At 51.4% G+C, this 18,188-nt stretch overlaps 10 protein-coding genes across 10 annotated transcripts; 4 read left to right on the forward strand and 6 right to left on the reverse strand.

The window, feature by feature from the left end:
- Window positions 1-728: 728 nt before the first annotated feature.
- On the forward strand, window positions 729-1,602 carry EDD37DRAFT_265949 (uncharacterized protein). Its single transcript, XM_062810885.1, has one exon. The coding sequence runs from the start codon at window positions 835-837 to the stop codon at window positions 1,339-1,341; it is 507 nt and encodes a 168-aa protein (XP_062673439.1). The 5' UTR covers window positions 729-834; the 3' UTR covers window positions 1,342-1,602.
- EDD37DRAFT_265895 (1--5-imidazole-4-carboxamide isomerase) lies at window positions 1,423-2,601 on the reverse strand. The gene is made up of 3 exons (XM_062810882.1): window positions 2,162-2,601; window positions 1,923-2,109; window positions 1,423-1,793 (listed from the first exon to the last, which is right to left on the reverse strand). The coding sequence occupies exons 1-3, from the start codon at window positions 2,468-2,470 to the stop codon at window positions 1,504-1,506; spliced, it is 786 nt and encodes a 261-aa protein (XP_062673440.1). The 5' UTR covers window positions 2,471-2,601; the 3' UTR covers window positions 1,423-1,503.
- EDD37DRAFT_265903 (alpha/beta hydrolase) lies at window positions 2,504-4,037 on the reverse strand. Its single transcript, XM_062810883.1, has 4 exons — window positions 3,805-4,037; window positions 3,665-3,728; window positions 2,628-3,612; window positions 2,504-2,575 (listed from the first exon to the last, which is right to left on the reverse strand). Exons 1-3 carry the CDS (start codon window positions 3,871-3,873, stop codon window positions 2,789-2,791), a joined length of 957 nt encoding a protein of 318 aa, XP_062673441.1. The 5' UTR covers window positions 3,874-4,037; the 3' UTR covers window positions 2,504-2,575; window positions 2,628-2,788.
- A 120-nt stretch (window positions 4,038-4,157) lies between these two features.
- EDD37DRAFT_622627 (uncharacterized protein) lies at window positions 4,158-5,864 on the reverse strand. Its single transcript, XM_062816072.1, has 2 exons — window positions 5,783-5,864; window positions 4,158-5,734 (listed from the first exon to the last, which is right to left on the reverse strand). Exons 1-2 carry the CDS (start codon window positions 5,846-5,848, stop codon window positions 4,361-4,363), a joined length of 1,440 nt encoding a protein of 479 aa, XP_062673442.1. The 5' UTR covers window positions 5,849-5,864; the 3' UTR covers window positions 4,158-4,360.
- On the reverse strand, window positions 5,865-7,039 carry EDD37DRAFT_622629 (uncharacterized protein). The gene is made up of 2 exons (XM_062816073.1): window positions 6,539-7,039; window positions 5,865-6,487 (listed from the first exon to the last, which is right to left on the reverse strand). Exons 1-2 carry the CDS (start codon window positions 6,986-6,988, stop codon window positions 6,065-6,067), a joined length of 873 nt encoding a protein of 290 aa, XP_062673443.1. The 5' UTR covers window positions 6,989-7,039; the 3' UTR covers window positions 5,865-6,064.
- Window positions 7,040-7,740: 701 nt separating this feature from the next.
- EDD37DRAFT_622633 (uncharacterized protein) lies at window positions 7,741-8,806 on the forward strand. The gene has a single exon (XM_062816074.1). The coding sequence runs from the start codon at window positions 7,770-7,772 to the stop codon at window positions 8,427-8,429; it is 660 nt and encodes a 219-aa protein (XP_062673444.1). The 5' UTR covers window positions 7,741-7,769; the 3' UTR covers window positions 8,430-8,806.
- Window positions 8,807-9,467: 661 nt separating this feature from the next.
- Window positions 9,468-10,869, reverse strand: EDD37DRAFT_559804 (MFS transporter, MCP family, solute carrier family 16, member 10; the record flags this gene model as incomplete). Its single annotated transcript, XM_062813816.1, has 2 exons — window positions 9,468-10,596; window positions 10,646-10,869. 2 exons carry the CDS (start codon window positions 10,867-10,869, stop codon window positions 9,468-9,470), a joined length of 1,353 nt encoding a protein of 450 aa, XP_062673445.1.
- Window positions 10,870-12,524: 1,655 nt separating this feature from the next.
- On the reverse strand, window positions 12,525-13,150 carry EDD37DRAFT_647226 (DNA-directed RNA polymerase II subunit F; the record flags this gene model as incomplete). Its single annotated transcript, XM_062817838.1, has 4 exons — window positions 12,525-12,558; window positions 12,608-12,727; window positions 12,775-13,050; window positions 13,122-13,150. The coding sequence occupies 4 exons, from the start codon at window positions 13,148-13,150 to the stop codon at window positions 12,525-12,527; spliced, it is 459 nt and encodes a 152-aa protein (XP_062673446.1).
- Window positions 13,151-13,395: 245 nt separating this feature from the next.
- Window positions 13,396-15,558, forward strand: EDD37DRAFT_622641 (general transcription factor IIIA). Its single transcript, XM_062816075.1, has one exon. It carries the CDS (start codon window positions 13,495-13,497, stop codon window positions 15,142-15,144), a length of 1,650 nt encoding a protein of 549 aa, XP_062673447.1. The 5' UTR covers window positions 13,396-13,494; the 3' UTR covers window positions 15,145-15,558.
- Window positions 15,559-16,841: 1,283 nt separating this feature from the next.
- Window positions 16,842-18,079, forward strand: EDD37DRAFT_266156 (KRAB domain-containing zinc finger protein, variant). The gene is made up of 2 exons (XM_062810890.1): window positions 16,842-17,307; window positions 17,365-18,079. Exons 1-2 carry the CDS (start codon window positions 16,975-16,977, stop codon window positions 17,692-17,694), a joined length of 663 nt encoding a protein of 220 aa, XP_062673448.1. The 5' UTR covers window positions 16,842-16,974; the 3' UTR covers window positions 17,695-18,079.
- The last annotated feature ends 109 nt before the right edge of the window (window positions 18,080-18,188 follow it).

Here is an 18,188-nt window from a genome sequence, read left to right on the forward strand (position 1 = left end):
CAACTGGTCTCGAGTGAACATATGTGCCCCGTTGTCGTAGATTTTTTGTTTGCATTCTCACTTCCATAAAGTAAGAGTGTTTGGTCTTTTCATGTCGACACCATTGGAAGGATTTACGGTATGGTATTATGGTTGACACGGGTTTCACTGGTTTGAAAGTGATCACTCGCGTTGCAACAAAACCTGACTTCACAACTACCACAATAATGGACAAGCAATGGCCTGCTGTCCCTGCCCCTGATGGTCTACTTTTTGACACACTCCAAACGAGGCCCGCGGACGGGATTGAAGCCATCTACTCTCAAGTCTTGAGCAGACTTCGATATCCTTTCAATTACGAATCGACATGCAACGTCTGCAATATCGTTCAGCCTCTCCGCCGGAAACAATTCTCGAAGGATCACCATCACCACCGAGTTCGCCGCCAGCCCATGTCACCCAAACGTCCCTGCCGGCCGTACAATGCCCGTTTACAGCGAGTCAGGATGATGCCTCCATGTCGACTGGAGCATCGAAACCATGCAAGTACGTGGACAGCTGGGAACAGGGGATCTTTCCACAGCGACAAGGAAGCAGACAACGTCGTGAGACACACAGCCGTATCAGTGCAAGAGACAAAGTAGTGGAAGACCTAGAAGGCCACAACAGGAACAAAAGATCCACCAAGGTAGCCAGAATCCCTGATACCATGGCCTTTCACTTCGACTCGTGGATTGGTAGAACGGGGTCCGAAGCCACCAATGTACGTTGATGCCCTCTCACCTGGGCTCCTGTCGTCGTTGAATCTGACGTTTGTGTACATAGGTCGACCTCAAGGCACTGTGTGCCAGCATTATGTTGTGGAGGGAGAAAAATGACATTCCGCAGCGCTCGGAGATCCAGATACGGAGACTCGATCCGTGGGATGAGGAGCAGCAAATCCATGGGCAGCACACGACCACTGTGAGCAACAAGTCGAATGAGATCGGTAGTGGCCCGAAAAATCCCAGACGAACACCGCCAGCAGACTGGGATATGCTACTACATCAGATGAGACGGGTGAGCGAAGATATGCGGCGGACACGGAAATGGAAATCGAGAGGACTCAAGCATGCGGCAGGCTGGTGCCAGTGGAGCAGAAAACAAGCTGCCAGATCCCAGGGCGAGTTTGTGCAAGATCGAGACAATGGATACCGATTACACAGAACGATCGAAGGTCAGACAGGCTTGAAGGAGTGGGCAATGCATCTGGGATACCGTCGGGAGACTGCCACTGCGGATCGTGGGGGATCGTCCTTTGTCGAAGATGGAAATGTGACAGACATGGCCGCGCAGTGTAATAAGGGTGCGGTCGAAATCTGATGAGATTGCCCAATGCGAGGACAGGGAGCTGGGGCCGTGAGTCACGAGACAGACCACATCCCTCCGACCATTCCGGGAGCAAATTCAATCGACTGAAAGAGGTTCGCACAAGAAGCAAGAAGCAAGAAGTAAATGGCCAGATCTTGGGATGATGACTTGTACTCAATTTGCATTGTCCCGATTCCACGTCACGCAATCCTCAAACTTGGCGCCAGTCCCGCCAAAGACGTCCAATGCACTGCCGATAGTCAAATCGACTTTGCCGCGACTGCACTGCTTGACCAGGTTCAGATCTTCCACCGTCCTGGCACCCCCAGCGTAGGCGACGGGTATGTTGCACCATTCGGCCAACCTAGACACAAGCTCGGTGTCGATACCCTGTTGCAAACCCTCATTGTCGGCGGCATGGATAAGAAATTCTGAGCAATACGGCTCAAGCATTGTGATACTTTCTGTCCGGTGCGTCAGCTCAGCTCAGCTCAGTTGTATGCAATGCTCCGTTCGGCTCGGCTCTGCCTCGCCTTGAGCAGGACAGGAGAAGGTGGTGGTGATGGTAATGCAAAGAGGGCGTCGAGGCTTACCCTTAGTAATCTCCATCTCGGTGATGGTCTGCCACTTGTTCATAGCAACGAACCACGTTTCCCCCTTTCGTCTACAACTTAGATCGATGACGAGTTTCGACGTGTCGTTGTCCAAGCTTGCAAGAACACTCTTTAGCCGGTCTAGAGAGAACCGGCCAATGGGAAAAAGAAACGAAGTGATGATCACCTACTGAAGACTCATCAACCGTTGCACATCGCAAAATGTTTCCACAACTCACCCTTTCGGCACCAGCATCAATCCATTCCCTCGCATTGGCATCAGTAATCCCGCCTCCAATTTGTAAATGTCCTGGCCATGCCGCGAGCGCTTCTTTGGCCGCAGAGTCATTGCCTGGGCCCAGCATGATCACGTGTGCGCCCAACAGGTTGGAGTCGCGGTACAATTGGGCAAAGTACCCTGCCGGATGGCTAGATACATAATTCGTCTTGAGATCTGACTCGATGGTGCTGAGAGTTCCGCCTACGATCTGCTTGACCTGGCCCGCGTGCAGGTCGATGCAGGGGCGGAAGCGAGTCATGACTTTCATACACCTGGTGCGTGTCCTCTTCGGCCAACACCCATTTGCATTGGTAATGTCTCCTTGAGTGTGTCGACGTTACGGAATAACGATTTCGAAATGAAAAAGTTATTACTTGGTAAGTGACTCAAGGAAAGTGGGCCGAGCAACAAGGCTGATGTATTACGTAATCATGACGATGTGCCACGACACTCATCAGAAGCTGTTCATCGTCTCCTTGTTTATCGGGGTACCACAAATGCTTCGTGTACTATGCGTCTAAGACAAAATCTTAAAGTTTGGACCGCTATGGATAATGAGCCAAATTAAACGGATCTGAGAGAGTCATCACGTTACCTGTGACCCTGGCACCGGCGCTTGCTTCGTGTGACCGAGAACCCATTCTCCCACATCCTTTGCGAATTGCTCTCCCATCCCATCGGGTTCGGCGTGAAGCTTGTGATACCCATCAGGATAAGACTTGAATTCCTTGTCGCCGCCGGGAGCTTCCAACACCTCGAAAAACCGCCGGGAGGCTGGTGGTGAGAGAACTTTGTCCCCTGTTCCGTGTGCCAGCCATATCGGACAAGGTACCTTTGCCGTAAGACCGGGGACTTCATGACCATATGAAAGTTTTGAGAGGTCACCAGCTCTCTCGAGCAGACCTTTCAGACCTTCAAGGGTTCCTGTGTCGTGGCACAGCGGGTCGTCGACCCATTCTTGCCGAACCTTGGCGGACCGTGACATGTACTGTGCATGCAGTTTCTGCTTCAATTGCATATGTGGCATTACCAGAGCAGCGAGTTTCCCACCCATGACGGTGAGTGGGTTTGGCTGTTCTGCAGGATCAAGTTCAATGTATGGGGCTTCTAGTAACAGGCCGGATATTGGGGGCCGGTTTGAGAATTGTTGGGAGGTTGAGAGCATGTAGCAGAGCGCCTCGCCGCCGCCCATGCTGTGGCCCATGAGGAACAATGGCTGTCCGTGATTTCCTTGCAGTGAAGAGATATGGAGGATGAAGTCATGGATGTCGGAGAGAACGCGTGAAGTTGGCCCTGTGAGACCAGTGTCGCTGGGTTTTCTGACTGAGCGACCCCAGCCCCGTTGATCGAATCCATAGACGGCAATGTTGTATGGTGGAGAGCTTAGTGTGGGGAAGAAGTCGTAGTATGCTAGGCAGTATAAGTTTTTGATAATGATATGGGTCAGAAGGGTTTGATGTACCGTCGATATGGTCGGAAAAGCCGTGCACGAAGATGAGCACCGCTGATGGTGATCCTGAATCAGGCTACGACCAGCAGGAGTAAGCATGCGGTGGCATGAGAGTGGACAGAGCAATGTCGTTGATTTAGCGAAGGGCTCACCTTCCACGTCTTTGTGTACAACTTTGCACCGTCACTGGTCGTGAACTCGCCCTCTTCTGTAAGGGTCATTCTGCCTCAGTCTTGTCTCAAAAGGGCTGACTGCTTGACCTGTGGACTTTCTCGTATACTGATGAATAAGTCAGAGTATCAATTCAACGTCGGTACCTGGTGGCATCGACGAAGGTCATTAATGGCACTGTATGAGTTGACGGACGCATGTGCCAGGGGGTCACATGCCGAGGCTGTGATGTGAGGGATGCGGTGATGACTTTACAGTGACGTCATTTGGTAAACATCGAACTTTTTCCCTGGAATGCAAGCCAGAAAACGAGTTGAGTTGAGGAAATTATCGCGCAAATCTTGAGGATCCGTGGGATTCGGAGATTTGTGAAAGCTCGAAATTGGCCCTACTATCCGGAGCACTACCTTCTTCCTTTCAATCACCCGAACAATGCACGAATATAGAAAGACAGACGCTAGCGATCTGGATCAAGAAAGTCTAAGCATTGACAGCACCGATAGCTATATGATCTGGTCGTCTACTGTGGGGAAAAGACTATTCCTTTGAAATCCTCCACATAAAGACCTTCTTGTCAAACCCACCACTGATCAAGATCTCGTCCTTTCCGCCCTTCTCCCAACCAGCATACAGAGTGCGGACTTTGCTCCCAACCTCATGCGCCTTCAGGGTCGCCACCACCTTGCCACTCAGCGTGTTGATGCCCCTGATCACGCCATCATCAGCGTTGACAAAGACGCCGTTGCCACCAGGACGCCAGACCACCTGTGGCGTCGAGTACGGTGTTTGAGGAGCCATAGTTGGCACATGGATACGGATGGCGGCATCTTCACGGTCCTGCAGAGCGAGGTCTGCGCGTGCTTGCGAGGCCTGTGTCGATCCTCCGCCAGAGGCGGAATTGGAGTTTGCACCGTAGGATCCAGCTGGGAATAGAAGCCGGACAATGATCATCTTCATGTGAGGAAGGTGCGAGGTTGCCACGGCAAGTAGTGTAGGATCTGTGGGACTTAATGCCAGACAAGACGGCGTGAACGCAATCCAGGCGTTGCTGTGAGGAGCCAAGTTCTGCTTCCCGGTTTCTTGCACGGAGTATGTAATCTCGCTGCTGCGTGTAGATGAAGCTTCGTCAGAAATAGGTGTGATGCAATAATAGTACAAGAATGTCGAGTCTCGTCGGGAAAGTACTAGGTAGAGATCGCGCGTGTCAGGATGTTGAACCAAGACCATGGACTCTGGATTGGAGGGTAGCGAGATCGTGTGAATGGGGTCTCGCAAGAGCCCATTGATATGTGGCTGGCCATCGGCTAAGCGTTCTGTGGAATCGAACCGCTCCGCCAGTTCCTGTTCGGGAGCATAGATGTGGATTTTCTGGTCCCAGCCAGCGGTCGCCACGATCCACCTGCCCTGTCTTGTCGTGCCTGAAACCACTTGGACTGCGTACTTCAAGTGGTCGCGGCACTTGTCAAGCAGTCGGCCTCGAGAGTCATGCATCATGAGTTCGCCGGACATCGAGGTCGAAAAGACATAGTCCTTGGAGATCGCGTTAACGGACAAAACTGGACTTCCGTGGGTGCTCGACGCCGCGTCGATAGGCGAGAAAGGCGCCGACGGGTCCAGACGAGCCCATGATCGATCGGCAGACGTGATTGAAATCACAGTGTCTTCCGTTTTTCCTCTGCCATCGCCACTTACGCAGAGGACGTTGGACGTTATGAAGACGTCGGGTTCGACAGGCTTGGAAGGTGCCGGGAGCGGCCAGCCGGTGATCTGATCATCGCCTTTCTTCTCGAACTGGAGACTCGAGTCGTATTGTTTCTTTTCTTCGAGGATCTTCTCTATCGTCCAGTCACCCTGATTAGTGATTGCTGCCTCTTCAGGCAAGCCGACTTCTTTCAGAAATGCTTCAAGTGTCTGCCAGAATTGTGAGGTTCGGTCTCAAGAGATGCTTGGCTCACCAACCTCGTTATAATGGTTTGCTTTCAGATAGCGCGCTACTATGACCGCTGGCGAGTCTGTGGACGGCATGTCTGGGTTGCAAGAGAGGAAGTCATGACATCTACAAGACGTGCCGAAGATTAGATATCAGACTGCCTATCACGTGACCGATTTCAGCCTTGTCCTGAAGCCATCTGTCTACAAGGCCATTTTAATGATCATTTGCTTTTGGCATCTTCAAACATTCTCATGGCGATATCCATAGCGCCTCGCTAAAAGCCCAATTAAAGAAGTTTCGCGCGTGTCTCATACTTTGGGTTCATCTGGCGGTGGCGTCGAAGCATATCGGGTTTTGTACTCTCGAGGACTTTCGTAGTCCTTTCTGCTTCCCGCCCACATGCCTTTTCTCTTGGTCTTTGCCCACCATTCCGCGCTGCGATATTTGGCTTCGAGACCTTTACCAAATTCCGCACCCGTCTTCGCTTCGTAGACCGTGGCAAAACCTGCTCTTAGCATTTGTAGACCAACATCCCGCCGGAAAAGTCCCCTCCAGACATATGCAGTTCCGACTACCCTGTTGTATTGATCGATCTTGTACACATAGGCGCGGACCCGTCTGCCCAGTACGTATGCTGTGAGCCAATCCAGCGCCTCTTGCGCATGTGGCTGTGAAGGCCTTCCAAAATGAGCAAGCTCTGGGGCGTCGACTCCAGCCAGGCGAAGGTGTATCTAAGTACCCGTCAGTAACACACTTCCCCGAGCATTTTGGTGATATTTTACTGTTTGGTCTTTCAGCTCCTTCTTGTCCTTGGGCACCCGCCTGGCGGGGAACCATCCCCAGCCAGCAAGTCTGCCACCAGGCGTGTGATAGAACCTAAAGTTGTCTCCATCTCCCACGCTTGTGACCTTGCCAACGAGACTTCTCTTTCGCAGAAAGCCAGCAGTAATGCCTGTTGCCTGAGGAATTCTTCGCAGGTAAGATCTGTAGAATTTGTAGAGTCCAAGAGAAGCTGTGGTCAAAATTGCGGCCGCTATGATCGTCTGGGGTTCAGCGAAGGCTTTGAATGTCGAAGAGGCAGAGGCATCTTGAAGACGTCTTTGGGCAGAGTCGGTCGCTTCGCCGACGGCCTCACTTGTTGAATTCAAAACCCTTGTAGCTTTTGACTGAAGCGACTCCGCATCCTTCTGGTCACCCTTTGTCGTTGATGACCATGGATTCCACCATGGCATGACGTGAGTGCTGGAGCTTCTAGCCTGACGCCGAAGTCAACAACCGTGGATGGTGCAGCTTGGTTCGACGATGCGCGTGACGAACTTCCAGATGGCGGTTGAACCTCGGCCGAAGCATCAGGCTGAAACAGAGCCTTACTCCTCCATGATAACCACAACCATTACAACAGTCCATCTTTCCTTCTCCTACACATTTCCTTTCAACGTTGTCGGCATCGAAATGAGCGGTCGATACATGGCTCCCCCGACAAAGAGGGGTCCGTGACTCTGTCGCAGCCCCTGCGAAATGGCTCCCCCGACACAAGGCTATCTGGTGTTTGCTGATTCATCCACATGACCAGACAATGTCTGGTGAGACCTCTCACTTTGTGTCTTGCGACCAGATAAAACGGTCCAACACTTTTGAGACCTATCACAATACCATCCATTATTGTGAATGCTGACGATGTATGACTACAATGAAAGGTAGGCAAATACGTCGTCCATACCATTGAAGTGTGCTATGTCGTCCTCCACTTCTCTTTGTGCTTGTCTTTTATGGACAAGACAACCCTCAACATGGTGCCTGACACCACACACGCGCCTAAAGAGGGTGAACAGGTTAAGTATCTCATGACGAGGCATGAAAGGCAATCCCATTCTCACAGCATTCGCTCATTATTCTTCATTTGCAAACGCACATTACAGCCTTGCAGCATACTATCCCAATCATTTCTGCTCATCTCCCGGCCTACCAGTACACTAGTATTTCAGGGATCGAGTTCACATTTATCACCAGAACATGCTTTTCAAGATTGACGTTGGTGTTGCTTTCGCCACTCGCCCAACATGGGTCGAACGTCTTTCGAGAGATAGACTCTGCCTCGTCCGCAAACGATGGGATTCACCCAGACCAAAGCCAACCGAATACATAGAAGTATACGACGACGTGCCGGAATATGATTACTATGTCGAACCAGCCAAACCACAGCAGCACCTCCATCAGCACAATCACAACCATCAACACTTCGTCCACTACGACCAATCATCTGTTGCTGCTCCACCCGATATCCAAATCGAAGTCAACCTCGACAAGCCACGAAGACCTGCTACTCCACCTCCCTCGCCTGCGCTTCCTCAAATGGCGAACCATGGTCACTCAGCTCCACCGCTGTCTCCATTCCATGAGATGCCTGAGCAGCAAATGCAGCCCGACCATGTCCGGTACAGACGAGTTCCTGTTGAGAGGGTGCGTGTCCAGAGAGTTCAAATTGACGTGGCTCGTCATCACCACAGACGTCCGTCTGTACGACGCCCATCAAATGAACGCGATATTGTGTATCTGCCAGTCCGAGAAAACAACGCGCGCAGGCATGAGGCTTCAATTTCGGAAACCGCAGTCTGGGACGAAAGTCTGGGTGCATTTGTCATGAGGCGCATGCCCCGCGTGAGGTTCGAATAAGGACCAGGCAATCCACCATACAAAGCATTGTATCCTAGCCTTACCACCTTTCTGGGACACCATCTCGACCGAGACGTCCTTGAAGTTTCTCTGGAACAGCACACCTCTCAGCCTTGACATACATGGAGCTGGCTTTCACACCCTCCATCAATACTTCTGATGATGACGCCGTTCGTCTGGAATCGCCTTTCCTCCGCAGAAAGAAACACCCACCACGGCCATATGCACAGCTACCGTCCTTGAAACCATATCATCTATTTGCCATATTCCTGGGAGATGCCCCGCAAGCAGTATTTGAACAGGATAGGTTGGTACGAAAGACCGATCGTCGCCAAGAGTAGGAGTCAAGAATGAGGGATCAGAGGGCAGAAGTAGGAATCAAGACTTAAGGAATGAAAGAAGTCTTGGCAGGAGTAGGAACCAGGAACGGGAGACTGGACAATCGGTCACCGAATCCATAGTACACCTTTAGATCCCACAGATGTGAGAACGCTAGAAGGTGTCGAGCAACATCGAACCATGTCTAGTTCAGCGGATCTACTCCTGGCATACATGATCATGAAGACTGACCCGACGCGATTTGATACCTCATCTAAGATACGTTCATATCTCATTCAATGTACTGACTCTCTTGGTTCTGTTCAGAGTCCTAGGGCTTACCGTGGCAGTGCTAAGGAATGGAAGGCGGCAAGACAAGACAAGGCTCCGCCCCTTTGTTCTTGCCTAATTTGTACTTTTTGGGCCGATGCACCGATGATCGCCGCTCCATACTGCCAGATTGGTCTTTTTAAGGCTATTCAGAGGGTGTGTGTGGCATGTTATATTCAGGCTTACTACGGCGCGAGAAGTCCGGTCATGTATATACAACAGCACAAACCATCGTAAGCCTGTAACGTAGGTAGGATCCACTACTAGTATGTGATGTTCTGTATCCATCTCTGAAATCCACTAGCCGCGCCTGGAGTCTATAGCCACCTCTAGTCCTATAGCCATCCTGGGGTCTGTAGCCACCGCCAGATCCTTGCCCTCACGACGGCCCTAAGTCTTCACTCTAAGCGACCAGCCAACCTTCGTCGTCCTCGCCGCCACCAAGAAAACCATAGCCATCAACACAGCCGTGCCCGCAAAGCACTTCACCGCAACCCAACTCCCCGTCTGATTCAGAATCGCGCCGGCCACCGGACTCCCCATGAGCACACCAAAACTCGCAATGAAAAAGGCCTGCCCAGTCCTTGTCCCCAACGTCCTCAAATCCGGCGTCAACGTAACCAGACTCACCGTCATCAACCCCACAAACCCACCGGAGAAGAACCCATAAAGCACAGCAAACACAATCATTCCCGCAAAATTCGTGATCCCACACCAAGCGAAGATCAGTACCGCCGCAACAAGTGCGACAGGTATATAGACGTTCAGAGGCCCCGTAAACCCGGCCAGGAAATTCGGCGCGATCCGTCCAAACGTCGAACTTGCGTTAAGGATAGGTAGCAAGTAGAACGTGAAGCTGGCGCTGGTGGCGCCCGTCGACGAGGCATAAAGACCGAGATAGAACAAAGGCACCAGAAACCCGGTGAACCCAAAGAACACGGCGCACACGAAAAAGCAATACTCAGGCTCCTTGAACGCTGACAGATCGACAAGTTTTCTCTTGCTCGCCGGCATGAGTCGAGGCTTCATAACGGATATGGAGATGGAGATAGTGGCGACGGTCAAAAAGCCTAGGACGCGGGTCGCCCATCCGAATCCAATATGAGCTTGGAGTCGGACAAATACGAACGGCATGATGATACCACCGAGGCTCGATCCGCTTGCCGCGATGCCATTGACGAGCGCGTTCTTCGTGGTGAAGTACTGCGGCAGAATAGCCACGGACGGGACGAACAGACATCCATTACCGATTCCGATGCAGAGACCCTGTGCAAGGACTGTTTGCCAGTACGTGGTACACAAGCTCGTCATCATGAATCCTAGCGAGACCATGATGCCTCCTGCAAGAATGAGGTGGCGGAAGTATCCTGCATCATATAGCGGGCCGGTGACAACGCCGACCATCATAGCTAGAAAAGCTTGCGCAGAACCTATCCATGAGATGTCCGAAGGTGACGTGTGCAGAACATCATTGTCGACATAGTAGGTCTGGAATACTCCAAAAATGTTTAAAGTACCCCTGTAACAAAAGTCAGCGGAAGAAGCTAAATTTTCTCCTAGCTACTAACCAGCTGTTAAAGTATAAGAAGAAGGCTCCCAGAACCTGCAACCAAGCCAGAGTGCCACCATTCGGGGGTGGTGTGTCGCCACTCTTTTCGGGTGGGAGATTTGCGGGCGCATCAATAGCAGCATTGATGATCGACTGGTTGGAAGTGTCTGTGTAGCTGAACCTTAGGGGTGGTAGGTGCCACTCGACGTTCAAATCCCTGACTACACTGGACGCATCCGACATCTGCCTCTTGGGGATTGCTTGCAGATCCGGATCAAACAACGTCAATCCAGAATCCATGCGTGGGTCGAACCGAGATGTATATCGCCATGATTTCCGGTACGCCTTGGGTAAGATTGGCGATATGTTATCCTCTGAAATCTCCTGTTCTTGTAGCGGAGGTTGCCTCTCCGGGAGCACAGCGCTCAGCCATGAGAATGCTTGGGCAAAACTCCTTGCAGAACTAGGTCGCCGTGTTGAGGATTGGCGAGAATTGAGCCGTCGTGGAACTGGCTTCCTGGGGATCCTTGTTTCGTTCGATCTCACAGACTGGAACCTTGCGAAGTCTGAGATACGCGAGTCTTCCATTCTGGGTGTGTGTGCCTGCGAATTATCCGAGGATAATGGATTGCCCTGTTGGAAGATCTTCCAGATTGTCACACGCTTGCCGCCTGAGGTTGAAATGCAAGACACCAGCCTAGATATATCTCAACATTCCCATATGCCGGTCGGCACCCATAGATAGTGGTGGGCGGCGCTCATCGCGATCCTTTCCGGGCGAAGGACATGTTTGGCCCCATAACAATGGAGATCCTTGATAAGCTCCGTGACCTCACATGCTGGTGAGGCAAGCTATACACCCTCTGTAATGATTTGGTGATATCGGCATTTGAAGAGCTCTCCGGTATAGCAGTATCCCATATGCAGTATGGCAAGTCCTTCGAGATGGTTGGCCTGAGGATCTGACTTGCACAAGCGAGCTCCGTCTAACTATTTTCGGCCCCTCAAAGGAACCAATGTAGCATCTACACTTCTGGCCCGGCCCCTGTTGCGCCGACGAAAAGACGTCGGTTCCAATTCAGGCCGATGAGGCATTGAGGCACCAATTGAGATGACCAACCAAAACCGCAGTATGTCAGTATATAGTGTGTAAGTTCCACTCCGCGAGGCTGAGTGGTCCACACCCCGAAAGTCAGCACTGGCCTGTAGGCGAGCGTTCAGGATAAGCAGAGACATTGAAGAATGCTGCACTATGATGGTTAATGATGATGCTCCGGTGGAATGAGGAGTAGACCCTTCCACAGGAGGAGCAAGTGATGCGCTGAACCCTGAATCGGAAGCCAATAGAACTAGGAAACTCACTGTGAACATTCAAATAGGTCATTGTTAGCAAAATTTATAGTCTGCATTACTGATACATGGTAATCGTTAACGTGGATGGGGATGCCGCTCGTCAAAGCATCTCAAGTGGGCGTTTCTGTGCCCATTCCTCCCACAAGCTCGTTTGTGTGGCACACGGCGTTGCTGGGGAGATCCTCCAAAGTTTCCCCAAACCTTTAAGAACTTAAGGGCATCCCAGCATAGTCGCTGGTGGCCTGTTCGACGGTCTAGGCCAGCCATTATTCGGCCGCCAATGGTTTGCTCACATGTCCGGAGACTGTGGACCAACGCAGCCGGTGTCTGTGAACTGCCGATCTGGCGTCCAGGCCCTCGGTCTCAGGCTCTCAATCAACGAGCTGGAATGAAAAGGCCTGTGGGGGCGACCAAAGACTGTTCCACATGACAGTCAAGTGGTGCTAGTGTTGCCTTCAAGCCAGGAGGCCACATTGACAATATTCCACCGCGCTCGCGAAAACTGCTTGCGCAGGGAGAAAGATGTCCAAAGGCGAGTAGTTCGATCATAGTAGTTCTTCACATGTCCAGTCCTCATACCTGAAAACAACTCAGCATAACGGCCTCCCACAGACACGACACAACTCACCATCCATCTGGCAGGTATCGGCGGACAATAAGGGGTATCTTCTTTTGGTTCAGTTCCTTGATTGCGATTTGCAATGGATCAGTTTCGCCTTCGAGATCGACTAATACAGGAGCGTTCATGCTTTCGCCAATTAGCATATGAGTTGTCCGAGAGTATGGTCGCAGTACCTAATCTGCAAAGCGCGTGTCCCTAAAACTCTCGCCCGCTCGTATTTCGTCATGTATGGCGTCGTCGTCCGCTTGTCTTGGGGAATTTTCTTGTCGGCGTCGCTCGAGGGTTTCTGAGCTTGCATAGGATCGCCAGAAACTACTGTTTTCTCCTCTCCCTCTTCTGCTGCGTCGGCTCGCGCCTCGATGGCTCCTTCATCAATTTCCCCATCAGGGGCAAAGTCTTCAGGTTCTTCGGGCTCATAAAACGTGTCATCGGGCTCGTCGTTGCCATAGCTGCGGGCAGAAAGTACGCGTTAGTCCTGCAGAAAGTGCCACCCATTCAGAAAGCCTGGGATGCCACCTACCCGCCCTCATCGCCACCGTAGTCTGACATTTTAGCAGTTACCGAGAAGATGCAGTGGTCCGTTTGCGTGTGCGTGTGCAGGAGGAAGATGGTTAAAAGTGCAGGCGCATTCCAAAACGTTTGGTTGCGCCCGTTACCCAAAGAAAAAAAGTCATGAAGGGTTATGTAAACTGGCACGTGATGTCTGTCCCCTTGGCGGACAATTGGCGGAAATGCTGCGGTCTGACCAACCGCGTTTGACCTAAATTTGAATTCGCTCCCCACACTTTGCGATTGGTTCCACCGAGCAAGCAGGTCCTAATTTTCGTCGCCGACTTGAATTTCTACCACGCCGACGACATAAGCGACCGCGCGGGTCCAGACGCCGAGACAAGATGCGGGTCGACTCGGACGACGACTTCGACGACTACGACATGTTGGAAAGCGACGACGACACGAATCATCAGATCGACGACACTCCCGCCTCAACTCCGCCCAGCGCGAGCACACCGCATTCCCGCCCGGGTTCCCGCCAGAAGAAACTGAGTTGTCCATACGAAGGATGCGACAAGGCGTACAGTCGTCAGGCTAGACTGACAGAACATATTCGATCCCATACTCAAGAACGTCCTTTCGTTTGCCCTCATCCTCCCTGCACCAAAGCTTTTCTTCGTGACAGCCATCTGAAACATCATGTGAAAGTGGCGCACACCGACATTCGGGATTACAAGTGTACATGGGATGGATGCGATGCTAGCTTCGCGACAGGAACAAGACTGCGACGCCATGTTGAAGCGCACAAAGCGAAGGAAAAGTTCACATGCCGTGGCTACCCTGGTTGCTCTCAAGTCTTTCGCAAGCAGGAGACCCTCGACCGACACATTTTGTCTGTTCACGAGCAAGTCAAGCCTTTCCAGTGCCCAGACAACGACCCGATTACCGGCCTCCCATGTAACAAGTCATACGACACCGCTGAGCACCTGCGTGGCCATCAGCGAACCAGACACGACACCACCAGATTCTCCTGCTCTGATTGCATGGCACTAAATGCGGCAAGTCTCGCAAACTCGAACGACGTTGATCCAGACTCCTTGCTTGTGGCATCCTTCGCGACCTATGGTGAACTTCAAGCTCACATTACCATTGTCCATCCACCGACCTGCTCATACTGTCCCACCTCATTCACCACCAACAAGGAACTGACCAGACATCTGGAGATTCAGCACGGAATCCTGCCTGACAAACCCAACGGTACAGGCAAAGAGTTTCCTTGCACTTATGATGGATGCAATAAGATATTCACCAAGAAGGGCAACCTCAACGTCCACATCAAGACCGTGCACGAGAACAAGCGAGACTTTGTATGTGGAGAAACTACAATCACACTTCCCGAGGAACTTGCCGACAAGGAGGATGTTGTTGTGCATGGCTGTGGCCGCAATTTCACTAGCAAGGCAACCTTGGAGGAGCATGTCCGTACTGCTCATCTTGGTCTGGAGGCAAAGAGAGTCGTGCGCAACAAGAAGCGAAAGGCCGAGCGGCAGGTCAACGAGACGGACGAGCAAGCGTTTAAGAAGCGCAAGCCTCGTTCGGACAAAGGAACCAAGAAGTCTTCAGCCATCGCTGGTCTGACAGGCCAGACTCCTGCTCAGAATTCCGAGACTGAACAACCTCAAGCAGATGGTCAGGGCTTGGGTGCTTTCAGCTTCCACCCTCCTGCAGCAGTTGATGTTCCTGCGAATCAAATGGACGAAGATGATGACGACAACTTCTTGTCTGGATCCATGGTCATGTGCGGCAGTCAAATCTTCCACTACGGCAGCTCGTACCACTATCCATCTGGCGAATATCCAACTGTCGGTGGACAAGATCCTGCAGGCCCCGGTAAGAATGATGAAGAGACAGCCTCCCATGGCGGCGATCTCGAATATGGTCAATACTTGCCAGATGGTGCTATGGATTACGAAGTCGACGACAACTTCTTTGGCGGCTTCGAAACCGAGCCTGCGTTCGCCAACTATCCAGCGCCATCCAGCTACTACTGAAAAGCAACCTCGATTGGTCTTTATGAAGAATGGTTATTGACGAAATGATACCCCTGATACAGCGATGTGTTTTGCGGCATGCGCTTGTGCTGCTGCTGCTGCTGCGTTACGAAATGAGCGAGATGATGTGGCATGTGGTGTGGTTGTGGAGATGGAATGATGCTATTCTCTTTTTTCAGCACAGCGAGGCGTTGTAGGAGAACAAAAAGTGTATTGCATGGAGCTTGGGCGGCTGCCGGCGCCGCTGCCAAAAGTCGATACTTGGGCTGATATGAAAGCGACGGTGCTCACGGTCGCAAAAAGCAAAAAAGTGAGCTATTTCCCCATTGAGGCCATTCTTGGAAGGCCAAAAAATCGAGTCAAGATAGCTAGATGAGAGCTCCATGACTCAAAATGAACTTATCCAAAGTACTTTGTCCTGGTTTCTGGTCTTCCTTTCTTTTCTTTCCTGTCTGTCCAGTATTCCTTCTGTTATTCCCACTTCGTCGCGAAAAGAGATTGTGCGCCACCCATGCGAGCTGGAACCCTTAGTAGCTTCAACGGCGGCCGCTCTAGTCATTTCAGCCGCACCACTTGCAGCTGTCTAGAGATGTCCAGGTCCTAGAGCGGACAGCGTTGTGAACCTCGTCAAGCCATCAGGGTACTGTCAGTAATCCCATGGGCCATGGTCTGGATCACCGCCTCCGGTCAAACTCGTCCTCAGCACGATGAGTGGTCACCATTCGAGGAAGGCCTAGAGGAGACTTTCCAATAAAGCAACCTGAATTTCCTTCCGATGAACTCAGAGGCAAGTACCTCCACAGACCACTTTCATTGTCCAAGAAGTCTCGGTTACCCGCAGTGTAAGACTCTCGAAGTTGATGCTTTGGCATCTTCACGACGATTCATCACGACGATCATCACCGCAGCCTTGCAATACCCTCCCTAGCAGTGTCTGATACCTCAGCACTACTTCGAGTACAGAGACCTACAACACTGGCACGACATGACCACAGCTACTCCTGCATTTCTCGACATCACCATCAGCGACAACGACATCTCAAACGATCCGTGCCGCGAACACCTCATCATCCGCAGGACTGTCAGAAAGTGTCAGAGTTGGCATTATTGTCGCAGCATCCTCCATCGCATTTCTGCTCGTGCTGTTCGGGTCAATCGAATTGATCATGAGGTAGCGTCGGAAAGTAAAGTGTCAGAAGCAGAAGGGGATGGGGTTTGTTGGAGACGAAAGCGATGGATGGCAGTGTTTGGCATAAAAGGCTTACCAAGTACTTCGTGCAAAGACACAAAACTGCAATTGTTTAGCGATTGGGGACAAGGAGCGCGGGTGCTTAGACCTTATCTACCAGTTAAGTTCAGGGACATTTCCGGGGTTCAGTCCACACTTTTAAAGATAGACAGGCAACCCGGAAATCGGTCGTTGCCCAGCCTAAACATCTCTTCGTTCCCGGATTCTTTCTCCTTTTACTTTACTCTTGCTTCTACCTTACGTTTTCGGCTTTCCTTTCGTTACTCCCGGAACTCCTCACTCGATTTGTTCTCGGCTTCACTTGCTTGCCATTGAGTGCGGTCTTGCCAGACTAATTGCTGGGGAAGGGAATCGTTCGCTCAGTGCACAAAGTAGCGGGCAGCGCAACTTCAGTGTGAGAATCAGTGGGCCATTGACGGCAGTCAAATTCGAAAGTGCAACTATTGAGTTCTGGCTCTTCGCGCGTGGTGTGGTGTTTGCTGCCGTCACCACATGAAGCAAACATCACACAACGCTGAAACAACTCCTCCAACTTCACTGAATACACTTTCATTCAACTCTGACACCAAGACGTTCCGAAAATGCCGCGGTTCAACCACTTAGACACTGATCGTCCTGTGTACGGCTATTACTGTGTTGCGTGCGATCGGTCTTTCAACACCCTTAGCGGCGCAGAAAATCACTGTCGACATGCCCAGGTACATGAGGGAGAATGGTGCGAAAGATGCGGCTGGCTCTTCGGTTCATCAGCTGCTCGTGATGCTCACGTTGCGAATGCTTCATGCCACAACATCTGCGAGCGCTGCGAGATAGACTACAGCGACATGGATGATCTGACTGAACACCGCGAGGACGTCCATCATTGGTGCAGTCAATGCGGAGAAGAGTTTTATAACGACAACAATCTTCAGCAAGTATGAATTTGCTTTCCTCCCATGCATGACTTTGGCTAACATGGCTCCCTTTGTCAGCATTTGCGAAGTCATCTTCCTCAAACCATCGAATGCCATGGCTGTCGGCGCGACTTCTCAGAATACTCGGCCATGATGATTCACCTTGAATCCGGCAATTGCCAAAGTGGAGTGGATCGTGACGATATTGACAATTGGGTGTTTGACGATTACAACTGCTCAGACTATATCAATGGGTGGATGGACTTTTACCGATATACCTGTCCAACCTGTGATCAAAACTTCAGATACGCAAGTGCTTTGCTGCAACATGCGGCAAGTTGGAGCTGCTCCCAAAACGTCGGAAGGGTCATTCAAGACTTGAAAGGCTGCATTCAACAGCGGATCTAGGCGAGCGGCAAAGGGCTTACAGTCAAAGTTGAGAAGAGTCCATCACTAAGGCGGAAGCCTTCGTCTCGAAGGTGCGGCCTGGTGTTGACATGCTGCTGTTCACAGGTATGAAACCAGCTGCAGACTGTACAGCAACGGAGACAGCAGACGCACTTGCTGGTACATGCTGTGGATGGTGCGAATTATGCAGACAAGGCGCTTATCGGCAGCGAGCAATGTTCAGGGGCATGTATCGCTCTGGTGAGAATGTGCTGCGGCGATGTCTACGATATGCAATGGAGGCTTTGTGGCTATCTTCGTCCTGTTATGCATGTCAATTGACAGTCAGTCGATGCTTGCGTCTAAGGAGACATGGAAGAATAACTAGGTATAGGGCGATGTGTAAGAGGACTGTAAGTTAATCGGCAGCGAGCTCTTTTCCAGCCTAACGCGAAAAGCCTCCTTTCTTACATCATCACGACAGGGGGCACGTGGGAATTAATCGCTCTCGGTAA

This window comes from Exophiala viscosa (genome assembly GCF_022695815.1).
Source record: "Exophiala viscosa unplaced genomic scaffold EDD37scaffold_2, whole genome shotgun sequence".
NCBI lineage: Eukaryota > Fungi > Ascomycota > Eurotiomycetes > Chaetothyriales > Herpotrichiellaceae > Exophiala > Exophiala viscosa.